A 10,799-nucleotide genomic window follows, 5' to 3' on the forward strand; every position below is an offset into this window, starting at 1 on the left:
GTTATTTTCTGATTTTAAAATTGATTTTCTTCTTTATCATTGTCATGTTTTGCAATATAACGTTCCATTACGAAATCAGTGGAAAATCCTTTTATCACAGCAATTCTTAAATTATTTCTTATTGAACTATCTTATATCTATTGTACGGGTTGGTGTCTATGCCTTTTTCACCACTTTTGCCTACATTTTATCGTATTATTCTACACATATCAAACATTTATGTAGAAATATCTGCTCTTATCGTGTCTAATAAAATCTAAACATAGAAACCTTACCTTAAATGGTACCCATCTTGACAAAATATTTGCACCTGCCTTTATTACCGACTTTGGCGCACTGGTTTGGTAACATTATTTAAAATAACAGGACATTTTGGCTGTAAAATATGGTACAAAGAGAAAATACTATTTAATCAGCTACTGTCATGACAGAAAGGTCATATCCCTTTTAAACTAGATCACATAATCCTTTATAAGATACGTTGATTAACAATATGTAAACGTCAATATATACGTAACAGCCAATTTACAGTATTTTTGCTTTTTGGAAATGTCCCATTGCTATGTCATTTGCATTATTTGTTGCCAATGAAGCCGCATTTTCATATGAACTAGGAGGCCCCTAACAGTTCAAGAATAAAAGCCAACTTCACTTCAAGTATTCCACTACACCTAACATTCCGTAGGGAGATTATATTGACAGCTTTATGTTATTGATAAGGCTGAGACAACTAACTGACATCCCCCATGTCAAGGAATTCCTGTTTTAACAGTAACCCCACAATCAATTTCTCAAAACTATGCTAGAGGGTTCACTCATTGGCACAGAAGTACGATATGAACTGACGCGACGTGACAAAGGAAAGGTCAAACTTACACTGTAACGGATACACCTTTCATTGAAGTTAGAATATGTCTTCCCAAAAAATATTTTCTTTTGAAATAAAATCATATTACACTGATGAAATCACGGAAGTGTTTAACTACAAAAGATCCACCAATACGATTTTAATACTATTTAAAGGTTCTTCCAAAGGAAGAGATACCATATAACATACCAATAATAACTCCTATGACGTACGGTATGGGGAATATTTTATTCATTTAATGATCAACCAAATTTGGCAAATAACGCAATTAATATCATTATTGTTTTTACATTCATTACTCTATAATCAATGCTAAATGCACAATGTATATTTTACCCAATTTATCGCAGTTTGAATTAACGTAAGCCTTGAAAGTAACCGTCGATTTTGATGGGTTTCACCTAGTAATTTATAATAGACGAAAATAGAGCTTGTGCTATTTATATTTGATTTTGGATAAATGCGATATTAAAATTACTTCTACAAAAATAAAAGAGCATTACTCTTGTAGTCGAAGGGGGGGGGGGGCGAGTAGCAAATTGCATAGGGGCCCAGGATTTTTCTCGGCGGCCCTGGAGATTAATAGAAGTTAATATTGTAATTATTTTATTTTTGTTTGGTGAGGTCTTAACATACACTAGACTTCAACTTAGCTTTCGGGTGACAAAGAGATCTTTTCACTGTGTGCTGTAAAAAAAGTCACAGTAATATCTATATAGGAGTCTTGAAGAATTAATCCAAAAATTTAATAAATGAAACTTAACAGTTAAGTTTTGGATTACAAATTTCCATGTATTATTAACAGATTTATTAATTATCTAGTTTATTTAGAGTGCTAACCTCTTCCTCATGGTTGTTATGAGTCATGAAAAAAACATTTCTATCAATGCCTCGTATTCGCTCCCTGTTGTGAGTCGTAATGTGATTTTCCAAGGTCGGGTAGATTGTTGGCACAAGCAACTTTGAGATTTCAGGCCTCATTCTATGCTGGGTTGTCAATGTGTGTAGATTTATGCCGTTGTTTATCAGCCGCTCAAAGAGTGATACCTCCAGGTTACAGTCCTTACCAATTTTGTAATCAGCAACCGATGGCCGCAGCTGTTTATGATCACCTAGGAATACAAAATATTCAGGTGAGATAGTGGCTATGAACTGAGATGAACTATTAGGACTATTCTTACAGAGTCTAGTCAGTAGGAAACACGAAGAAGTAAACAATACTAAACAGTTTATGCAATTTACAAAGAGTAAGATTATCAAGGGACAAGTGTAAATGTTTTCAAAGTTAGAAACAAGAAAATTATGTTGAATAAGGTTTATTACTCCATCCCAGAGTTTCAGCAGCCACCTTCTTGGATATTAGTAAAATATGAATTTGGTGTCACTATGTTTATAGATTAAGACATTGAAAATTGATGTGTCACCAATTACTGCTGTAAGCAATTGATGTAATGTTTTGTGTTGTTTTACTTGATTTGATTTGATTTGAGAATCTCAGACACAGGTCTGTACAAAGTGAAAGATGATATTTACCAATGAGGATCAAGTGCTGACAGTGAACTGAGAGGGAGGCTACAATGTGAGCTTCTAGTACCTCAGCTGCTTCTTCTACTATCACTGCAAAATAATTACAATTCAATACCATAGATAGTGAGTGATTTAATTAATTCCAATAAAGTTTTTTGGAGAGATTAACCACTAGTGCCAGGGATTTTTATCCACATGACCCAAAAGTTACTTAAATGGACAGTGTTTGAGGTATTTACCCACAAGATACAGTTTCAGATGCAAATAGCAATTGAAAAATATATAATTGAACTTTGAATTATTAAATGGTTATTTAATTTTTTTAATTTTAACTAAGAACTTAAAAAAAATACAAACTCACCAATTTTCGGCTTCAGTTCTCGAAGCATGGCTTGGAGTCTTGCAGCAGTTGTTGTAGTAACACCAACAATATCAGCTTGTTGAACAATGCGCAAGTCATCAAATTGCCTAACTTCATCATAGCGACGTCCACCTTTTCTGTAGTTTTCCTCTTGCTTACAAAGAAGCATCAAAAACCCTTCCTTGAGGAGACTTATCCAATTTCTATAGAGTAACCATCTTTGGTTGTCGTCCAAACTGTTCAAGTCTCTAACATCATTAAGCCAATCTGTGTTTGTGGTGGATGAAGGAAGACCAGTCTTAAGTTTCTTTTCAAAATATGCATGCATCAAAATTAAGTCACTTTCAGCTTTCTTTGTCTCCCGCATTCTCCGTCTTATTTCATCTCTACTCTCTTCAGATCCAGGAATAGCATCCAACATCTGTGTGTGATCTTCTTTTTTTTTTTTTATTTCATCTAAAGTACACGTATAATATATTCGCAAGTCTATACCAGAACCAGTTTCCTGCTCATTTTCTTCCTCCAACTCATAGCCATCAAAAAGTACCTCTTTTAGACGAGTTACGTTTTCAAAGTCTGATGGGTCAAATACTAATTCAACAGTATTATTTAGTCTCTTAGACTGTATTTCATCCGTAGTTAGAACAGTTTTCTGAGATCTGACTTGTTTTCTTATACCATAGAGCAACCATTCAATCAAATCATCATTGTTCCTGAAGAAGTTCTTTTGATGATCACTCATAACAATTTTCAATGTTCTAAGTGCTAAGACACCATCATTGTTATTTAAATGTTCAAGATTGTCTTGTAGTATTTTAATACTTTCAAATATAGTTGACATATCCCTCTTTATATTTCTCAGAAGAGCAGCCTGTTCATAGCTGGAATTGTAAATTGCTACTGATCTTCTCCTTTCTCTCAAATTGAAACTTTCAAGCAATTCACTTTTACTTCTTCCACCAATTCTAATAAGATTGTTACTTAGACCCTTTTCAATGATTCCTTCAAGAAACTGATCAAGAGCATGATTAGTATAACACAAAACCAAAATTGGAGTGTGATGGTTACAACTCCACATTGCTTTGTTTTCCAACAAAGCAGCTGCTATTTTAAGACCTAAATAGGTCTTTCCTGTGCCTGGAGGTCCTTGAATAACCACAAGATCATTTGTCAAGGCTGCTTTGTAAGCATTTAGTTGGGAAGTATCAAAACCTAGTTCATCACATGATGGCCATGTAGAATCATCAAACAGTTTCAGTGTCTTTCCACCACAGAGTGGCTTGTCGCCAAGTGAGATGGTATAGATATCACTGCCATTTTTTGTATGGTCAGGGCGATTAGTTTTATTTTCTGTGAATACTATATATTTCTTCAAAGGAAATGTTTCACTGTTGAATCTTTGAAGAGCTCTCAACACATTAGAGTATGGTTCAAAATATACTTCACTTTCAGCCATGAGAAAGTTTGTGGTAAAAATATGATTGGATAAAGATATGTTATTTGTATCACAAAGCAAGACAGTTATTGTTCTGTTTTTTTCAAGTGCTGATAAATTTCTATTTATGACAGTTCCCAGAAAAAATGTATGGAAATTGTCATTGGTAAAAAGCAAAAGGGATCCAAATATGAACCGTTTTGAGTATTCCCATTTTACCTTCATTCGCTTTTCAGGATCAAAACAAATATCATACCCCACTTTATCATTTACCACAGTAGGTTTTAAGAACTTGACTTTAGGATATATTCTAAGATTGGTAGTTTTTTTATTTGTTTTTTTAGATATCTGTCCCACTCGATATTCCTGAATTCCCTGTCGAACAGGAGCAATAAAATCTTCCCTGAGAAGACGGAATTGGACATCTAAGTAATGCTCCACATCATTATAAGGGCCTTTAACCTTATTCTTTGGCAACTTTGCTCCGTGACTATTTTCTATATCTTCTGGACGAGGGAAAATAGAAACTTCACTTATGCTCCCTAATGGTTTTGGATAGAATTCTTCTTTAGATTCTTTATTAATATGCTCTCTATCTTCTTTCTCCTTCTTTCTCTCCTCAAAATCATTCAACAACTGTTTCAATTTGTCATTTACACTCTTACTAAGTGTAACATTTTGAAATTCCTCAACACTGCCCATTGCCATTTTAGTCATTCTTAGCGGTCTGGTTAGATGATCTGCTGCAAATGATGGCAACATGATCATAACTGTGTAAAAAAAAGTGAGTAAATTGTCAAAAAACTGTTCCATTTCTTCTTTTCTTTTATAACTTTGGTCATCGGTTGCTAAATTGGTGACAAATTCAGTTAGTTTTTTAAAAAACTCTGGAGAACAAACTCTCATTAATACATGCTGCTTGTTTTCTTCCCAATCAGATTCGGTTAGTTTTTTCAAAATCTTAATGATGAGGTACATCATATCTGGTCTAATATCGCTTTGTAGGAAATCATCTAGACCTGAGTTACTGTTGGCTAAAATTCTTATGATATCTGTGGAATCTTTCGAAGACATTGCTTGTAGCTTCGAATATGTAAGTATTCCTGAGGAATTATTAAATCCATGAGTTTTTCTTTTGTCTTTGCCATCACCGACATTAGGGTTTTGCATTTGTCTATGGTCAATTTTATTACCCGTTTTAGAAAAGCTGTTGCTTGGTTTTTTATATTCTTTATTATTGCTTTCATTTTGGTTCTGGCTTGCTTTGGATGGCTGACATTTAGACAAAACACTAAAAGATGTTCGAGTGTCAGTTTTCCTTGTGACTTCTTGCTTGTTTACAAAGGGAGTTGTATCATTTTTATACAATTCAACACCCTTTTTATTTGTATCACTGTCGTTTTTTTTCTTGTTGCCTTTTCTTTGTCGATTCTTTTGAACCTTCCAATCCCCACCACTCAGTAACTTTTCTTCAGCCTGAAAAAAAGCATCTGAAGGGCTTTCTCCAACAGATGAGGATGTTGATGGTTTACTTCCTCTGTTGAACATGGCTGCTCTGAACTTCTTGATTACAGGCTGACTTTTTTCTTCTTTTTCCCATGAAGAAATATGTTTTCCTAAAACAAATTAAATCAATTACATTTTTATTGGCAAATTTTGCTGAGTATTGTAGGTGTCAAACTAATCGGCAAACAAAGTTTAATAATCTATTGATTAAGTTAAGTTATGGGTTTTACCAATTAATTGCCTTACAGGTCAATCTATTTATGTACACATTTACAGAACCTAGACTTTAACAGTCACTGAAAGTAGGTTTAATCTTTCTCGGATAAGTCACCTGGCCTAGGAATGGATGAGACTTAACTTTTAACTTGGTAGTTAATCTATAGATAAATAACTACCATAACTGTTTTGTACGTTTTTATGTTTTGCAGGTATGTTTTATGATTAAATTTTATAAATTCTGTTATTTAGTTTTAATCTTGACAGTATCTTTAGTCTACTGTTCAGTTGGGCTATGCAATATGTTTCCTAAATTAAGTTCATACAATTTGTTTTCTTTTAAGATTGTTACTTAGTTTTGATGAAGGACTAGGCCTATTTAAAATGTTGTAGTAAGAATGACAAAGCACCTGTACATTTATCTGTAAGCTCTGTACATAATGTGCTAATAGACATGGTTGATTGATTGATTGTAATGCAGTATTTATTTGTTTTTTTAAACCCAACCATATGTAAAAAAAAGTATTGATTTATGAAATAGTATTTAATTTTTATAGAACAGAACGGTGAAAACTATCTTCAAATAATTTATATAAAGTTTACTATGACCTATTTTATGTTTTAGTTTTTTTTTTTTTTTGACGTTGGCAGCCTCTTTTAACCTTGCATTTGCCTGTCCACATAGACTAACTGCCCGTGCGTGGAACGTATCCAGCAAAGCAAGGGGTGAGCTGGTACAGTACAAAGGTGAACTGTACGGATAAAATGTTTTTGGCAGTGACCAGGATCCGAACCCACGACATCGCTGCCTTGGGCCCGAAGACCGTGACGCTACCAACTGAGACACCGACTCACCAAAGTTATCATTAATACATATCACGCTTTGTATTTTGTTAGCAATTTAATCAGAAATACCTTTTGACTGCAAATTAAATACCAAGTAGACACCCAACTGCCATGCTAAAAGTTTTAGCCAATCAGTGGCAGCGATAAGAGCCCACGGGCCCCCTGCAAGTTTGTTTGCCCGGGCAAAAACATAATCACATGTATTACCGCCTAAACTTGCACTTTTGCTTGGCATGGCATCTCCCGTGACACCGAGGTGTCATTATTGTCTTCCATGATCGAGGCAAAATCGTGAATATTTCCCATAGTCATGGAAGAAACATTATCATAGTCTACCGTGATTGCTACCAAACCTATGACATCAGATAACAACATCATTGTCTCCCGCGTTCACGGCTCAATCCCTAATATTTCCTGCGACCCGTGGTGATGGGGAAATAATTCGAAACTCAGCTGAACGATGTCAGAGTTAAGTAGGTGTGCGCCCGGTGGCAAGAACCTAGAGCCCATGCTTAACCCAAGAAGAGGCGGGTTGGTGTGCTGCAATTGTGATCAGCGCGGCCACCGCTTCAGACATTGCCCAAAGCCTAAGAGGTTGCATTGCTATTTTTGCAAGACAGAGGGCGTTACCACGTACCAGTGCGGATGTCGCGCGGGAAACGGTGGCCGGACTCAGAGCCACAGAGGTCAGCCAAGTCTAACGCACGACCTCCCAGATATGCCATCAGTGGCTCGAATATGTGAAGGGTTTCACGGGAACCGTGGAAGGTGTCGACCGGGGTGACGTTAGACCCTTTGTAGAGGTGGAATTGTTTGGCAAAACCTTCCGAGCACTGGTTGACACTGGGGCTAGTGTCAATCTCATTGGGCCGCGAATCCAAAAAACTCCTTGTCGACAGGGGTGTGAACCCCACCACCGTCAGTGTAGTACCTAATGAGAATGGCTGATGGTTCGAGCCGTGAAGCAGGGTCCTTGTAGCAGATTTCAGGTGGGTGAGCAAGCCCATTCATGGGAGGTGTATTATGTCCCGAATTTTACGTGCGATCTGATTCTGGGAATGAGGTGTTTAGAGGAGCTTAACCTGATCCGTGTTGATCGAAGGGTGATTTTGCCTACCGAGGTTGCGGGGACGGGTGATAATAACCTCAGCGCGATTTACGCTCTTGCACCAAAGGAGGAACAGAAACTGGCTAAAATTGTAGGCCATTTCGGGACTCAATTCTCTGGTTGAGCAAAAAACATTGGCTTAAAGAGAATGCAGTGCTGATTAAACAGCGGTACTACCCGCGTAACCCCACTATGCAAGCCATAATCGACCAAGAGGTTGACGAGATGCTGCGGCACGGGGTGATAGAGCCTTCCACAAGTCCTTGGAGCTTGCCGGTGGTGTTGATTAAGAAAACATCTGGCACCTACCGATTTTGCATTGACATACGATCGGTAAATGACTCGTCGGTTAAGGACGTGTATCCTTTGCCCCAGATCAATGGAATCTTGGAAAAGTTACGCCAAGCCATGTACACAAGCACCTTGGATCTTAAGAGTGGGTATTGGCAGGTCCCACTGGCAGCTGAAAGCCGGGCGATAACCGCGTTTACGGTTCCCAGCTGAAGGCTATACCAGTTTACCTTTATGCCCTTTGGACTGCACTCAGCCGTAGCGACGTTTCAGAGGTTGCTCGATATGGTTATAGGTGTCGAACTTGAACCTAAGGTCTTCACATACCTTAACAACTTGGTAGTGGTGTCAACAACCTTTGCGGAGCACGTCGAACTCCTGAAACTGGTATTTGACCGACTGTGTGCTGCTGGCTTAAAGCTGACCCCTGAAAAATGCCACTTCTGCAAACGCCAGTTGAAGTATCTTGGATACGTGATTAATTTTGATGGGATAACCACTGACCCGGAAAAGGTTCAGTCGATTACACCTACCAATATCAAGAAGCTATGTAGTTTCTTGGGTCTGGCGTCCTGGTATCGGCGTTTTATTGAAGGCTTTGCAACGGTATCTGCGCCTCTACGACATCTGCTTGAGAAAATCATGAAGTGGCGATTGGGTGAAGCGCAAGAGTCGTCTTTTCAGAAATTGAAGGAGCTTTTATGCTCCTCTCCTGTGTTGGCATGCCCCCAACTTCAAAAAAACCTTCACGGTGCAGGTTGACACCTCGAATGTTGGGCTGGGTGCTGCCTTAACCCAAGAAGTTGAGGGCAAGGAGGTGGATTATTGCGTATGTGAGTCGCCTGCTGACTGACCAGGAATCCAAGTACTCCACGACGGAAAAGGAAGTTTAAGCCCTACTTGGAAGGCTACCACTTTGTGGCGATTACAGATCATGTCTCTCTTAGCTGGCTCATGAAATTACGAAAACCGAGCGGTAGATTAGCTCGGTGGGTCTTGGAGCTCCAGCAACATGATTTTGAAATCAATTACCGCAAAGGCACATTGAACAGGGTAGTCGACACTTTATCTAGGTATCCAGTGGGAGTGGGACCAAGTGATTTTGATGACGGACCCTGCCATGATCTGAAGAGGGTAGCTGCCTTCGAAGGTGGCGAGGTTGTCAAGGACAACAAGCCATCAGGAGACCCACCAGCTGGCTCTACGTCGTCAGGTGATGATGCTGGCGTGTCCGCACTCGTTCTGATAAACTGGACGAGGGGTCTACCAAAGAGCGATGGTATGAACGAATGTCGGCGTTCGTGTCAAACTGGCCCAGTCGATTCAAGAATTAGCATTAGGGCTGGACAGTTAAACTGTGGTAAAGCAGAAAGCCCAGTCTGAAAGATGTGTGTTCCTCCTGACCGGGTGCGAGGGTTGAGATCCCTCTTGGGCGAGGGATGATTGGAACATTCTGACCCTGCGATTAACAGCGTTAGGACGTGGTTCTTGTTGAGTGATTTTGCCGCTCTAAAAGTGATTTTGCGTTGTGCTAAGTGGGTTTAGTAAAGTTCTCTGGAGTATACAGGTAATTCACCATTATTCGTGATAGTGTTTAATATTGTTCAGAGTATTTGTTTAGCGATTAACACTCACTTTATTATTTTAGTCATAAAACCTGCAATAGGGTCATCATCAGGTGTTCAAACCTGTCCATAAGTCCGCATTAGCGTATGCTAGGGCTCGTGTGGATTGGTGAAAAAATTTATATGGCTAAATATATCGTTTTGGATTGTGTTTACAATATAGATACGAGGTGACAAGGTTTTCTCAATTATTTCAAAATTGAATTCAATTAGATACACCCAGGTGTGAGCGATGATGATGGTACAGTAGCGCTGTGTGTTATCGGTACTAAGTTCACACCTGATTTACATACAAATCTGTACCTGTGACAGGTTATTTAATTAATAATTTACGAACCCTGGAAACTGCACAGGGCGCTGACTTGAGCGATCCGCTGGCGAGAGTTGGTGACGTCTTTCCCACTATAACTACGGAATAAAGTATATATTCCTAGCGAGAAAAACGTCTAAAAGGTCTCAGAGAGAATTCCAAAGAAACTGTACGTTTAAAATTCTCATGAGTTCTATTTTTATGGAGGAAAAGAAAACTGTAAGTTTGCTTGGATATACTTTGATCAAATTCGGAATTGTTTCAGATTTGTTTCATCCTATGGGCCTACTATTACATTTTATCAAAAAACGCTTTTACCTTCATCATGGCAGCAAACCAAAGTCCTTGTAAAATCTAATGTCATTTAAATGGGTAATGAATATATCTTGTTTATGATAATATTTTAGTAAAAATTCAATCAGACCGATTGTTATTTGCTTATTCTGTAGGTTTGCTGTGGGGGGTGTATAAATAATTGTGCAGTTATCGTGCATTATGCATTTGAATAGTGTTCTTGGCCTCTGGGGACATTAAAACAACCAAAAAATGGGTCCTGAGTCCAGTTATTACCATTAAATTAAATTCACTGAAAGGAATTATTTTTTTTAGTTTAATGAATGATCATTTTATTTCAATATTGTTTTCAAACAATTTTAAACAACATTTTATAACTGACTTCTACATAGCTATCAGTAGTTTGTCGTAA

The 10,799-nt window shown here is 37.9% G+C and overlaps 1 protein-coding gene across 4 annotated transcripts in view; it reads right to left on the bottom strand.

Moving 5' to 3' along the window:
* The window catches only part of LOC128983219 (NFX1-type zinc finger-containing protein 1-like), a 125,743-nt gene that overhangs the window by 78,783 nt on the left and 36,161 nt on the right, over nucleotides 1-10,799 (bottom strand). For all 4 annotated transcript variants that reach the window (XM_054402435.1, XM_054402433.1, XM_054402434.1 and 1 more), the window contains exons 2-4: nucleotides 2,757-5,807; nucleotides 2,402-2,485; nucleotides 1,709-1,980 (exon numbers count right to left, since the gene is read on the bottom strand). In XM_054402435.1, coding sequence (XP_054258410.1) covers nucleotides 1,709-1,980; nucleotides 2,402-2,485; nucleotides 2,757-5,739 — 3,339 coding nt within the window. In that variant the 5' untranslated portion in view covers nucleotides 5,740-5,807. The remainder of the gene's footprint in view (nucleotides 1-1,708; nucleotides 1,981-2,401; nucleotides 2,486-2,756; nucleotides 5,808-10,799) is intronic.

Source organism: Macrosteles quadrilineatus, unplaced genomic scaffold (assembly GCF_028750875.1).
Source record: "Macrosteles quadrilineatus isolate MER2022 unplaced genomic scaffold, UCM_ALF_1.0 Scaffold_1__1_contigs__length_201487025, whole genome shotgun sequence".
Classification (NCBI taxonomy): Eukaryota; Metazoa; Arthropoda; class Insecta; order Hemiptera; family Cicadellidae; genus Macrosteles; species Macrosteles quadrilineatus.